Here is a 15,249-nt window from a genome sequence, read left to right as displayed (position 1 = left end):
ATAGTGTGTTTGACCATCTGTAATAGGGTGGTCAACTGCTTCTGGTAAGAGGCTGTGAGTGTTAGTGGTGGAGGTGGTGGTTTCTAATTGGGATCTCTATTCCCATTCACCCTGCTAAGGACTGAGTGTCTTCCTTTAAAGTTAAAATAACATTTTTGTGCACTTTCATTTAAAAAAAGGAAAGCGCTGCATCTTTACGTTATTTTCTTTGTTTGTGACCAACAAATGTGCAAGCTGGTTTTAACATCTAGTCAGTCTGAGCGCAGATATATTGTTTGATTACTTTCATAAAAGAAAGCTTATTTGTAGAAATCTCATGCTCACATATTCATATCTGCAGGCAAATCCATAGACCCAACTAAGATTTTGGCTAAGTGCGTTTCCAATGTCATCTGCTCCATAGTCTTTGGAGACCGATTTGAATATGATGACAAAGACTACAGTATTCTCTTAAGTATACTTAATGTGTGGGCCAGGGATATGAGCAGCACCTTTGGGCAGGTAAGTGGAATTAAACATTTCGTTTTCGAAAGCATTCTATTGGTAAATAACTATGAAAACCTACCTTGCTATGAACCATTTCTTTGTCTTGTGACAAGGCATTTATGAATATGAGTGACAACAGAGGAGCCTAGTTTCAATAAAGTAACTGTATTTTGTTAATAAAGGGGGATGGGGTAATGTTTAATGATATGTACAACAGTAGAACAGAAAAAAAACTGTAATTTTCTTCAGCATACCAGTTAATGTTTAGAGTGTCTGTGGGCCATAATTTAACCCTCTGGGCCCTGCCACCCATCTGGCATAAGCCTCTAATGAAGACCTTCCATCGATGACTAGATCCCTCGCCCCTCGCTGGGAAGAATGCAGTCACCCAAGGTGCTGGGTCGGGTATTTCTGTAATGGTTAAAACTTTTGTCAGAATTTGTATTTATTTGTCATATGTGTCCCATAAGATATATATTACTTCACTTCACTTCTTCTCCTCTATGTATGCAATTGTATATCCAAACATTTGTATCCATGTATCCATCTCTCTGCAATTCCATGGACCAGCTTTCTGGGTACGGTGTGTGATACTCTTGAGAGCTTTTTAATAGAATTTTCTTTCCAAATTTTTATAGAGGCAGGTGACCAGGTATTTTCTCAACCTTCCTCCATTACTTGGATTTAGGGCCAGCATCCAGACTGTGATAACTCTTGTGTATAGCCAAGTTGTACACACACACTAGGTACAATTTAGACGAAAGTCAATTAACCTACCAGTCTGTCTTTGGAATTTGAAAAGAAAACTGCAGTACCTGGAGGAAACCCATGAGAACACTGGGAGAATATGCAAACTCCGTGCAGAAAGTGTCCTGAACAATATTCCAACCAAGAATCGCAGTGCTGTAAGGCATATTGCTAAACATTAAGCCATGTTGCTCCCATCCTCTTCTGTAGAAGCACATTAAACTAATACATTACAATAGAGCTGAAAATGTACCTTTCTTGCAGGAACAGGCTCATTCTATGCTGGTCACAAAACCAAATACATTGGTCACCCTCTCCCCACAGTGGATCAGTGTTAGTCATTTAAGCAGCTACTTCTGTGGAGATCAAATGATCAATGCTCTGTCATTGTCACGTACCTGGGAGGAGTCTGAGTTGACGAGGTTGGCCTCTCTTATATCTCCTGCCCAGACCCCACTGAGGGTGAGACAGAGGGTGTCAAGGGCCAGGAGGGACACTAGTGCCTGTGGTTGTTGATGGATCAGGATAGGCTGCTTGTCCGGATCCCGGAAACTGGAACATGCAATGATGTATGGAACAGGTGCAGCAGATAGCCAGGCAAGCACTCGGGTAGCTCTGAGAGACAAGGTTTGAGACAGAGTCAGAGTAGTAGGAAAGCCAGGGTCATCAACAGGCGGTGCAGCAGGGTACCAAATCGTAAGCAGAGTCAAAGTCAGGGACGGAGCCGGGTCAGGTTTAGCAGAGAGGCAGAAGCAGAATCCAAGTCCAAGTCCAGAACATGCCAGGTCAGCAACAGGGAAGCATACAGGTATCATCAGGTCACAGGGAACAGCTGAAGATCAGTCAGCAAAGGAAACAGGATTGAACTCTCTTTAAATAGCCCGTCTGGTGCCACGCCCATTAGCCATTCTTCTGGGAATAGCCTGCACATGCACACGGCCATGCCCCAGACATCTCACAGGGATTCCCTGACAATCATTGAGTCATATGACCAGCACCCAAGGCAGATTGGTTTATCTGCAGGAAATAGTTTTTTAGTCCTGCCCCATGACATGTCCCAGTGGAAATGTTGAGCACATCCTTATGAACTCACAATAATACAGTGTATGATGATGGGACATAGATTATAAATGTATGCACATTCCTTTTGTAGGTTATACCTTTGTGTGCTTTCTTAGCTACAGGTTCTTCTCCCCGGGATAATGAAGTATGTTCCAGGACCTCATAAACGGATACACCAAAACCTGGCTCATATGCTGGACTTTGTTTCACAAAGAGTGGAGAAGAACAAAGAGACACTTGATGAAGACTCCCCTAGAGATTTCATAGACTGCTTCCTCATCAAACACCAACAGGTATAACCAATAAAACCACAGAACAGTAACTGGAAGAAACAATTAAAAACATGTAGCCCAAAACAATGAAAATAGTACCACTGGAATGCCCCCCAAACTTGTGTCATTTGGATCAGCATGTGAAATGACTGGTGCAAGACAGACATAATCAGCTCGTCAGGCTTCAGTAGACTTTAATAAAATAGTGATATATAATAATAAATGTGAATGAGATAAGCTTCAGCCTGTTCTTCACCTGTAGAGAACTCCGCAGACGTGTTTCGCCCTATGCGGGCCGTGCGGATGGCTACCATTTTGTTGGATTAAAAAATATATGTTTTTGTAGTTAGCAGCTGTCCATGTTTTCAGGTAGTATGGGTAGCAGGTACTTTAACCACTTCTGGACCGGAAGGTTTTACCCCCTTAGTGACCAGGCCATTTTGGGCGATACGGCACTGCATTAATTTACCTGACAATAGCGCGGTCATGCAAAGCAGTACCAAAATAAAATTGATGTCCTTTTTTTCCCCACAAATAGAGCTTTCTTTTGGTGGCATTTAATTGCCTCAGCAATTTTTTTTTTTTTTTGCGCTATAAACCAAAAAAGAGCGACAATTCTGAAAAAAAAAAAACAATATTTTTTACTTTCTACTATATAACATTTCCAATAAAAAAAATTGAAAATAAAAATTTTTCATCATTTTAGGCCAAAATGTATTCTGCTACATATTTTTTTGTAAAAAAAAAAAAAAAACCCCAATAAGTGTATATTGATTGGTTTGCCAAAAGTTAACGCGTCTACAAACAAGGGGAAAGATTTATATCATTAATGTTTATTTATTTTTATTTTTTTTACCAGTAATGGCAGCGATCAGCGATTTTTAGTAGGACTGTGACATTGCGGTGGACAGATTGGACACCTAATTGACATTTTTGACACTTTTGGGGGACCAGTGACATTACTAGAGTAATCAGTGCTAAAATTATGTACTGTTACTATACTAATGACACTGGCAGGGAAGGGATTTAGGCTGTAGCCAATAGGCGCGTGTGTGCCCCCACGAGGGGAGGGCTGGCAGCCTTAGGCCCAGGGGGCAAGTCCAGTCAAGTGGCCCATTGAACCACCAACTCAGCTCACCATCCATCTGTACCACATTGCCCACAGAGAGAGAGAGAGAGAGAGAGAGAGAGGGAGGGAGACTGCTCCACATTACCCAGAGAGAGAGGGAGACTGCTCCACATTGCCGTACAGAGAGAGGGAGAGGGAGACTGCTCCACATTGCCGTACAGAGAGAGGGAGAGGGAGACTGCTCTACATTGCCATACAGAGAGAGAGAGGGAGAGGGAGACTGCTCCACATTGCTGTACTGAGAGTGAGAGAGACCACTCCACATTGCCTTAGAGAGAGAGACCGCTCCACACTGCCTGCACAGAGAGAGAGAGAGAGCGAGAGAGACCACTTCACCCTACCTGCACTGAAAGAGAGACTGCTTTACAGAGAGAGAGACCGGTTCACACTGTCTGCAGAGAGAGAGAGAGAGAGAGAGAGATAGACCACTCCACATTGCTCACACAGAGAGAGAGGGAGACCACTCCACATTGCTCGCACAGAGAGAGAGATAGACCACTCCACATTGCTCACACAGAGAGAGAGGGAGACCACTCCACATTGCTCGCACAGAGAGAGAGACCGCTCCACATTACTTGCACAGAGAGAGAGAAACTGCTCCACAGTGTGAACCGGTCTCTCTCTGCACAGGCAATCTGGAGCTGTCTCTCTCTCTGTGCTGGCAATGTGGAGCGGTCTCTCTCTCCCTGTGTGGGCAATGTTGAGCGGTCTCTCTCTCTCTCGCTGCAGGCAGTGTGAAGCGGTCTCACTCTGTGCGGGCAGTGTGAAGCGGTCTCACTCTGTGCGGGCAGTGTGAACTCAGTACACAGACCAAAGAGATTGCAGGAAGATTAAGACTAAAGTCTTTGCTGTCACTGCTGCCACACTAAGCGCTACTTGTGGAGTCTGGACCTTCTCTGGTGAGTGAGCACCACACCACTGGGCAAACCAAGCAAGCAGTGTAGCTGAGAGTCACAGTGAGCGCAGCAGGCTAAACACGCAAGTCCTGCTGTCTCCCTGGGCACAACCACCAGGTTCTCCAGGCTGCAGGCTCCTCCTGTGTCAATTGCAGGTAGTGAGAAAAGCACATGCAGGCACATGCTGGTGCACCGGCCCCCAGGGGCCAGATTAAGGGCATTGTGGGCCTGGTGCTGCAGTGAAGCAGGTTTAGGAGTGGCAGGGATATGACGTACAGCAAGTAACATCATATCCCAGCTCTCCTCTTACTGGCCATCCTCCTGTGTTTCCAGGAGCCTGTGCTGACTTGTGTCAGACTTGGTGGCAGCCGCACATGTGATATGCTAGGGAAGCCTGGCATTCGATTTACCAAACTTCCATAAGAGTCGTGTGTTGGTGTGTGAAAGTTTCCCAGCCATCAGAATACAGTTAACACTGCCGGAAGCTATAACAGCCAGCAGTGATCGACAAAAAAAAGACACGCTGGTTGTAGTGAAGTCAGTTGATAAATTCTGTACAACCAGTCTGTACATAGATAGATCTAAATCCTGCCGGTTCAGCAGAAATTTCAATCTGTCTATGGTGGCTTAATTCCATTAGTCACTGAGTTTAATAATATCCTCAAATCTTCTAAAAGGGATGCTCCACTTAGGTGAAGAAATTCACTTTGAACACTTTATTTCCATAACTCTCTTTAGGTAATATATGTGCAAACAATGAGGTGGATGGAATAGAAATAAGTAGGGTTGAGCGAACACCTAGATGTCCGTGTTCGACGGGTTCGGCCGAACTTTAAAAAAAAGTCCGGGTCCGTGTCCCGGACTTTTACCGAACTTTTCCCGGACACCGAACCCCATTGAAGTCAATGGGGACCCGAACTTTAAGGCACTAAAATGGCTCTAAAACACCAAAGGAAAGGGCTAGAGTGCTGCAAATGGCAGCAAAACGTAATTAAGAGCATGGCAAGTGCTCTGCAAACAAATGTGGATAGGGAAATAACTTAAAACAACAAAAAAAAAACAGAAAAATAAAACAATGTTCTTCTTCATCTCTGAAGGACGAGGCCCATATGGAGTAGGAGGGAGGTTGAGGTGGTGGTGGATGTGGCGGTGACATAGGCGTGCGCACAGGGTGTGCTGGGTGTGCCTGGGCACACCCTAATCACCTAGGGCACATAGCATTGCCAGTGAGGAGATGGGAAAGATCTCCCTGGGACCTGCTCTGCTCTATTTCTCCTTGCCTACAGGTACATGGCCCCGATACATTACTCTCCCTGCTGGCAAACACATGCATGTGTATTTCAACTTTGGGGTGCACACCTTAATGCAATAGGCTGCGCACACCTATGGGCGGTGTAGGTGGAAGCGGCGGTGGAGGAGGACCAGGGCCGGATTAACAGCATCATGGGCTTGGTGCTGAGGATTTTGAAGGGCCTTAAGGGCCGTGCCTTGCCATGCACCCAGAGGAGGAAGGGTGCAGCCATGCATGCCTAATTCAACATGGGATGCTGTCTCTGAAGCCCATAAACACATCCATGCATCGCCAACTGTCCCTCCTTGTCCGGCCTTCACGCTGTGTGGGGAGGTTCTGAGGGTGCTGCCTGGGGAAGCGAGCATAGAAGCCAGACTTCTGTGTTTACAAGTGACAGAAGAGCGGTAACAGTGAATATGGCCAACCCGGGGCCTATATAAAAGGTAGGGGCCTGGAGCTGCAGCTCCAATAGCCCCTACATTAATCTGGCCCTGAGGAGGAGGACGAGGTAGCCAACACTGCTTCTTTTCAAAAATTTTAAATGAGGGTACACCCCAAAAGAGTGAGAAAGAGCAAAAATGGAACAATGGGTGGGTAAGGTCGGTATCCATTGCTATTCTGCATAAGGTACGGAAAAGTCCCGTGGGATCCATGCCTGGTTCATTTTAATGAACGTGAGCTTGTCCACATTGTCTCTGGACAGGCGGCTGCGCTTGTCTGTTATAACGCCCCCAGCCATGCTAAATACCCGTTCAGATAATACACTGGCTGCAGGGCACGCCAGCACCTCCAAGGCGTAAAGGGCAAGCTCAGGCCATGTGCCCAATTTGGAGACCCAGAAGTTGAAGGGGGCAGACCCGTCATTCACTACATGTAGGCGTGTGCACACATACTGCTCCACCATGTTGGTAAAATGCTGCCTCCTGCTAAGACGTTCCATCTGAGCTGCTGGTGCTGCTGTTTGTTGTGGCGTGCTGACAAAGCTTTTCCACATTTCGGCCATGCTAACCCTGCCTTCTGAGGTGCTGGCGGTGCCCTGGTTGCGTTGGCGACCTCCTCCTCCTCCTCCTCTGCCTTGTGCTTCCACTGTGGCCCCGCTGTCAGATGGGAATGCCAGCAGCATGGCGTCTACCAGCGTGCGCTTGTACTCGCGCATCTTGCGATCGCGCTCCAGTGAGTGAATTAAGGACGGTACGTTGTCCTTGTAACGGGGATCCAGCAGCGTGGCCACCCAGTAATCAGCACAAGTTAGAATGTGGGCAACTCGGCGGTCGTTGTGGAGACACTGCAGCATGTAATCGCTCATGTGTGCCAGGCTGCCCAGAGGCGACGAAAGGCTGTCCTCTGTGGGAGGTGTATCGTCCGTGTCCTCTGTATCCCCCCAGCCACGCACCAGTGATGGCCATGAGCTGGCCTGGGTGCCACCCTGCTGTGAACATGGTTCCATCTCCTCCTCCAGCTCCTCCTCCTCCTCATCCTCCTCATCCTCCAGAACTGTGCCCCTGCTGGACAATTGCGTCCCTGGCGTTTGCGTGTGCAGGAACCCACCCTCGGAGCCCCTTGCGAATGACTGCCCTGAAAGCCTTGGAAATGTTACCTCTTCATCCTCCTCCTCCTCCTCATCCTGTGCCACATCCTCTTCCATCATCGCCCGAATTGTTTTTTCAAGGAGGCATAGAAGTGGGATAGTTAAGCTGAGAACGGCGTCATTGCCACTGGCCATGTTGGTGGAGTACTCAAAACAGCGCAACAAGGCACACAGGTCTCGCATGGAGGCCCAGTTATTGGTGGTGAAGTGGTGCTGTTCCGCAGAGCGACTCACGCGTGCGTGCTGCAGCTGAAACTCCACTATGGCCTGCTGCTGCTCGCACAGTCTTTCCAGCATGTGCAAGGTGGAGTTCCACCTTGTGGGCACGTCACATATGAGGCGGTGAGCGGGAAGGCCGAAGTTACGCTGCAGCGCTGCCAGGCGAGCAGCAGCAGGGTGAGAACGCCGAAAGTGCGCACAAACGGCCCGCACTTTCTGCAGCAGCTCTGACATATCGGGGTAGTTTTTAAGGAACCTCTGCACCACCAAATTCAGCACATGCGCCAGGCAAGGGATGTGCGTCAAACCGGCTAGGCCCAGAGCTGCTATGAGATTTCGCCCGTTATCGCACACCACCAGGCCGGGCTTGAGGCTCGCTGGCAGCAACCACTCATTTGTCTGCTGTTCCATGCTCCTCCACAACTCCTGCGCGGTGTGTGGTTTGTCCCCCAAACAGGCAAGTTGTAAAACTGCCTGCTGTCGTTTACCCCTGGCCGTGCTGAAGTTGGTGGTGAAGGTGTTACGCTGTCCGGATGAGGAGGCGGTAGAGGATGAGGAAGCGGAGTAGGAGGAGTTACGAACAGGAGGCAAACTGAAGCGCCCTGCAATCCTCGGTGGTGGAAGGACATGCGCCAAATTGCTATCCGCCTCAGGCCCATCCGCCACTGCATTTACCCAGTGTGCCGTTAGGGAGATATAACGCCCCTGACCGTGCTTACTGGTCCACGTATCCGTAGTTAGGTGGACCTTGGCACAGATGGCGTTGCGCAGTGCACACCTGATATTTTCCCCCACTTGGTTGTGCAGGGAAGGGATGGCTTGCCTGGAAAAGTAGTGGCGGCTGGGCACGACGTACTGTGGGACAGCCACCGACATAAGGTTTTTAAAACTGTGCGTCTCCACCAGACGGAATGACAGCATTTCAAAGGCCAATAATTTTGAAATGCTGGCATTCAGGGCCAGGGATCGCGGGTGGGTAGGGGGGTACTTCCTCTTCCTCTCAAGTGTTTGGGAGATGGAAAGCTGAACGCTTCCACGGGACATTGTGGAGATGGTTGTTGGTGACCCAGGTGGTGGTGTTGCTGACAGATCGTCTGTTTGCGGGGTGGCAGGTGCCGGTATCACTACAGATGTGGCTGGAGCGGCCGAGACTGCAGCAGAAGAGGAAGCAGGATGAGCCAGAGACGTTTCTTGGTTTTGAAGGTGTGTACTCCACTGCAGCTCGTGCTTTGCACTTAGATGCCTGATCATGCAGGTTGTGCTCAGGTTGAGAAGGTTCATGCCTCGCTTCAAGCTCTGATTGCACAGGGTGCAAACCACTCGTGTCCTGTCATCAGCACATTTTCTAAAGAACTTCCACGCTAGAGAACTCCTTTGAGCTGACTTTGGTGCGCTCGTTCCCTTGCTGCGTTGGGCAGTAGCGGGCGTAGTGTCTAGGGCACGGCCGCTCCGCTTCTGCACCCTGCTCCCTCTTCTGCTGTGCTGGTGGCTCTGTGCGACCACCGCCTCTTCCTCCAAACTACTCAGGTCACCTGCATGACGTTCATTCCATGTGGGGTCGAGGACCTCATCGTCCTCCACATCATCTTCCACCCAGTCTTCACCCCTGCCCTCCTTGTCGGTCTCCACAATGCTGAACGCCGCAGCAGTTGGCACCTGCGTTTCGTCATCATCGGAGACGTGCTGCGATGATCCTTGCATGTACTCATCTTGAGAAATAAGTGGTTGGGCATCGCTGCACTCAATCTCTTCCACTTCTGGGGCAGGGCTAGGTGGATGGCCCTGGGAAACCCTGCTGACAGAGTCCTCAAAAAGAATAAGAGACTGCTGTATGGCTTGGGGCTCAGACTGCTGGCCTGATTTGCAAGGGGGTGAGGTGAAAGACGGTTGGACATTGGCTGCAGGTGCCAACTCTGACCTTTCTGCAGTAGACTGGGTGGGAGACAATGTGAAGGAACTGGAGGCACTGTCAGCAGCAAACCAATCTACTATCGCCTCAACTTGTTCTGGCCTCATCACTTCTAGGGGCGTTTGATGCCCTACCAAATACTGATGCAGGTTCTGTCGCCTACTCACACTTGAGGAAGGTGTTTCACTTGTGCGTGTAGCTGGCACAGATCGACCATGTCCTCTCCTTGCAACAGGAGCTCTACCAGCAGCACCACGACCCAGGCCACGGCCCTTATTTGACGGTCTCCTCATATTTCTGTAATTTAAGATCTTGCCCTAGAAAGGTTTTTATTGAATAGCGGAATAGAAAATATGATCCAAAAAAAGTGTATGTATATCACACGTACACAACCACACTAGGCCCCAATTACTATTGTTTGTACCCCTAAAAGGCTAGATGAGGAGTAGGGGGAGTATGGAACAGGCAGCACCCTCAAACCTTCAGAAGTATGAGATGAACCCCAACAACTTGGAAAGGTGGATCTCTCTCACACGTACCGACACAGACTATCCCGCAATTCAATTGATCCTCAAAGGTTTTTATTGAATAGCGGAATAGGAAATATGATAAAAAAAAGTGTATGTATCTCGCACGTACACAACCACACTAGGCCCCAATTACTATTGTTTGTACCCCTAAAAGGCTAGATGAGGAGTAGGGGGGGTATGGAACAGGCAGCACCCTCAAACCTTCAGAAGTATGAGATGAACCCCAACAACTTGGAAAGGTGGATCTCTCTCACACGTACCGACACAGACTATCCCGCAATTCAATTGATCCTCAAAGGTTTTTATTGAATAGCGGAATAGGAAATATGATCAAAAAAAGTGTATGTATCTCGCACGTACACAACCACACTAGGCCCCAATTACTATTGTTTGTACCCCTAAAAGGCTAGATGAGGAGTAGGGGGGGTATGGAACAGGCAGCACCCTCAAACCTTCAGAAGTATGAGATGAACCCCAACAACTTGGAAAGGTGGATCTCTCTCACACGTACCGACACAGACTATCCCGCAATTCAATTGATCCTCAAAGGTTTTTATTGAATAGCGGAATAGGAAATATGATCAAAAAAAGTGTATGTATCTCGCACGTACACAACCACACTAGGCCCCAATTACTATTGTTTGTACCCCTAAAAGGCTAGATGAGGAGTAGGGGGGGTATGGAACAGGCAGCACCCTCAAACCTTCAGAAGTATGAGATGAACCCCAACAACTTGGAAAGGTGGATCTCTCTCACACGTACCAACACAGACTATCCCCCAATTTAACTGATCCCCAAAGGTTTTTGATTAAATGGCGGAATAAAAAATATGATCCAAAAAAAGTGTATGTATATCACACGTACACAACCACACTAGGCCCCAATTACTATTGTTTGTACCCCTAAAAGGCTAGATGAGGAGTAGGGGGAGTATGGAACAGGCAGCACCCTCAAACCTTCAGAAGTATGAGATGAACCCCAACAACTTGGAAAGGTGGATCTCTCTCACACGTACCGACACAGACTATCCCGCAATTCAATTGATCCTCAAAGGTTTTTATTGAATAGCGGAATAGGAAATATGATCAAAAAAAGTGTATGTATCTCGCACGTACACAACCACACTAGGCCCCAATTACTATTGTTTGTACCCCTAAAAGGCTAGATGAGGAGTAGGGGGAGTATGGAACAGGCAGCACCCTCAAACCTTCAGAAGTATGAGATGAACCCCAACAACTTGGAAAGGTGGATCTCTCTCACACGTACCAACACAGACTATCCCCCAATTTAACTGATCCCCAAAGGTTTTTGATTAAATAGCGGAATAGAAAATATGATCCCAAAAAAGTGTATGTATATCACACGTACACAACCACACTAGGCCCCAATTACTATTGTTTGTACCCCTAAAAGGCTAGGAGTAGGGGGAGTATGGAACAGGCAGCACCCTCAAACCTTCAGAAGTATGAGATGAACCCCAACAACTTGGAAAGGTGGATCTCTCTCACACGTACCAACACAGACTATCCCCCAATTTAACTGATCCCCAGAGGTTTTTGATTAAATAGCGGAATAGAAAATATGATCCCAAAAAAGTGTATGTATATCACACGTACACAACCACACTAGGCCCCAATTACTATTGTTTGTACCCCTAAAAGGCTAGGAGTAGGGGGAGTATGGAGCAGGCAGCACCCTCAAACCTTCAGAAGTATGAGATGAACCCCAACAACTTGGAAAGGTGGATCTCTCTCACACGTACCAACACAGACTATCCCCCAATTTAACTGATCCCCAAAGGTTTTTGATTAAATAGCGGAATAGAAAATATGATCCCAAAAAAGTGTATGTATATCACACGTACACAACCACACTAGGCCCCAATTACTATTGTTTGTACCCCTAAAAGGCTAGGAGTAGGGGGAGTATGGAACAGGCAGCACCCTCAAACCTTCAGAAGTATGAGATGAACCCCAACAACTTGGAAAGGTGGATCTCTCTCACACGTACCAACACAGACTATCCCCCAATTTAACTGATCCCCAAAGGTTTTTGATTAAATAGCGGAATAGAAAATATGATCCCAAAAAAGTGTATGTATATCACACGTACACAACCACACTAGGCCCCAATTACTATTGTTTGTACCCCTAAAAGGCTAGGAGTAGGGGGAGTATGGAACAGGCAGCACCCTCAAACCTTCAGAAGTATGAGATGAACCCCAACAACTTGGAAAGGTGGATCTCTCTCACACGTACCAACACAGACTATCCCCCAATTTAACTGATCCCCAAAGGTTTTTGATTAAATAGCGGAATAGAAAATATGATCCCAAAAAAGTGTATGTATATCACACGTACACAACCACACTAGGCCCCAATTACTATTGTTTGTACCCCTAAAAGGCTAGGAGTAGGGGGAGTATGGAACAGGCAGCACCCTCAAACCTTCAGAAGTATGAGATGAACCCCAACAACTTGGAAAGGTGGATCTCTCTCACACGTACCAACACAGACTATCCCCCAATTTAACTGATCCCCAAAGGTTTTTGATTAAATAGCGGAATAGAAAATATGATCCCAAAAAAGTGTATGTATATCACACGTACACAACCACACTAGGCCCCAATTACTATTGTTTGTACCCCTAAAAGGCTAGGAGTAGGGGGAGTATGGAACAGGCAGCACCCTCAAACCTTCAGAAGTATGAGATGAACCCCAACAACTTGGAAAGGTGGATCTCTCTCACACGTACCAACACAGACTATCCCCCAATTTAACTGATCCCCAGAGGTTTTTGATTAAATAGCGGAATAGAAAATATGATCCCAAAAAAGTGTATGTATATCACACGTACACAACCACACTAGGCCCCAATTACTATTGTTTGTACCCCTAAAAGGCTAGGAGTAGGGGGAGTATGGAACAGGCAGCACCCTCAAACCTTCAGAAGTATGAGATGAACCCCAACAACTTGGAAAGGTGGATCTCTCTCACACGTACCAACACAGACTATCCCCCAATTTAACTGATCCCCAAAGGTTTTTGATTAAATAGCGGAATAGAAAATATGATCCCAAAAAAGTGTATGTATATCACACGTACACAACCACACTAGGCCCCAATTACTATTGTTTGTACCCCTAAAAGGCTAGGAGTAGGGGGAGTATGGAACAGGCAGCACCCTCAAACCTTCAGAAGTATGAGATGAACCCCAACAACTTGGAAAGGTGGATCTCTCTCACACGTACCAACACAGACTATCCCCCAATTTAACTGATCCCCAAAGGTTTTTGATTAAATAGCGGAATAGAAAATATGATCCCAAAAAAGTGTATGTATATCACACGTACACAACCACACTAGGCCCCAATTACTATTGTTTGTACCCCTAAAAGGCTAGGAGTAGGGGGAGTATGGAACAGGCAGCACCCTCAAACCTTCAGAAGTATGAGATGAACCCCAACAACTTGGAAAGGTGGATCTCTCTCACACGTACCAACACAGACTATCCCCCAATTTAACTGATCCCCAAAGGTTTTTGATTAAATAGCGGAATAGAAAATATGATCCCAAAAAAGTGTATGTATATCACACGTACACAACCACACTAGGCCCCAATTACTATTGTTTGTACCCCTAAAAGGCTAGGAGTAGGGGGAGTATGGAACAGGCAGCACCCACAAACCTTCAGAAGTATGAGATGAACCCCAACAACTTGGAAAGGTGGATCTCTCTCACACGTACCAACACAGACTATCCCCCAATTTAACTGATCCCCAAAGATTTTTGATTAAATAGCGGAATAGAAAATATGATCCCAAAAAAGTGTATGTATATCACACGTACACAACCACACTAGGCCCCAATTACTATTGTTTGTACCCCTAAAAGGCTAGGAGTAGGGGGAGTATGGAACAGGCAGCACCCTCAAACCTTCAGAAGTATGAGATGAACCCCAACAACTTGGAAAGGTGGATCTCTCTCACACGTACCAACACAGACTATCCCCCAATTTAACTGATCCCCAAAGGTTTTTGATTAAATAGCGGAATAGAAAATATGATCCCAAAAAAGTGTATGTATATCACACGTACACAACCACACTAGGCCCCAATTACTATTGTTTGTACCCCTAAAAGGCTAGGAGTAGGGGGAGTATGGAACAGGCAGCACCCTCAAACCTTCAGAAGTATGAGATGAACCCCAACAACTTGGAAAGGTGGATCTCTCTCACACGTACCAACACAGACTATCCCCCAATTTAACTGATCCCCAAAGGTTTTTGATTAAATAGCGGAATAGAAAATATGATCCCAAAAAAGTGTATGTATATCACACGTACACAACCACACTAGGCCCCAATTACTATTGTTTGTACCCCTAAAAGGCTAGGAGTAGGGGGAGTATGGAACAGGCAGCACCCTCAAACCTTCAGAAGTATGAGATGAACCCCAACAACTTGGAAAGGTGGATCTCTCTCACACGTACCAACACAGACTATCCCCCAATTTAACTGATCCCCAGAGGTTTTTGATTAAATAGCGGAATAGAAAATATGATCCCAAAAAAGTGTATGTATATCACACGTACACAACCACACTAGGCCCCAATTACTATTGTTTGTACCCCTAAAAGGCTAGGAGTAGGGGGAGTATGGAACAGGCAGCACCCTCAAACCTTCAGAAGTATGAGATGAACCCCAACAACTTGGAAAGGTGGATCTCTCTCACACGTACCAACACAGACTATCCCCCAATTTAACTGATCCCCAAAGGTTTTTGATTAAATAGCGGAATAGAAAATATGATCCCAAAAAAGTGTATGTATATCACACGTACACAACCACACTAGGCCCCAATTACTATTGTTTGTACCCCTAAAAGGCTAGGAGTAGGGGGAGTATGGAACAGGCAGCACCCTCAAACCTTCAGAAGTATGAGATGAACCCCAACAACTTGGAAAGGTGGATCTCTCTCACACGTACCAACACAGACTATCCCCCAATTTAACTGATCCCCAAAGGTTTTTGATTAAATAGCGGAATAGAAAATATGATCCCAAAAAAGTGTATGTATATCACACGTACACAACCACACTAGGCCCCAATTACTATTGTTT

General features: G+C 46.8%; 1 protein-coding gene across 1 annotated transcript in view; it reads left to right on the top strand.

The window, feature by feature from the left end:
- Positions 1–15,249, top strand: part of LOC309559486 (cytochrome P450 2G1-like) — a 61,903-nt gene that overhangs the window by 31,072 nt on the left and 15,582 nt on the right. The window contains exons 4-5 of the mRNA XM_082262760.1: positions 341–501; positions 2,412–2,588. Of these exons, the coding sequence (XP_082118886.1) occupies positions 341–501; positions 2,412–2,588 (338 nt within the window). The remainder of the gene's footprint in view (positions 1–340; positions 502–2,411; positions 2,589–15,249) is intronic.

Source organism: Pelophylax lessonae (assembly GCF_965119305.1).
Source record: "Pelophylax lessonae genome assembly, chromosome: 7".
Lineage (NCBI taxonomy): Eukaryota > Metazoa > Chordata > Amphibia > Anura > Ranidae > Pelophylax > Pelophylax lessonae.
The sequence above is the reverse complement of the archived record's forward strand: the minus strand, read 5'-3'. Positions and strand labels throughout refer to the sequence as shown.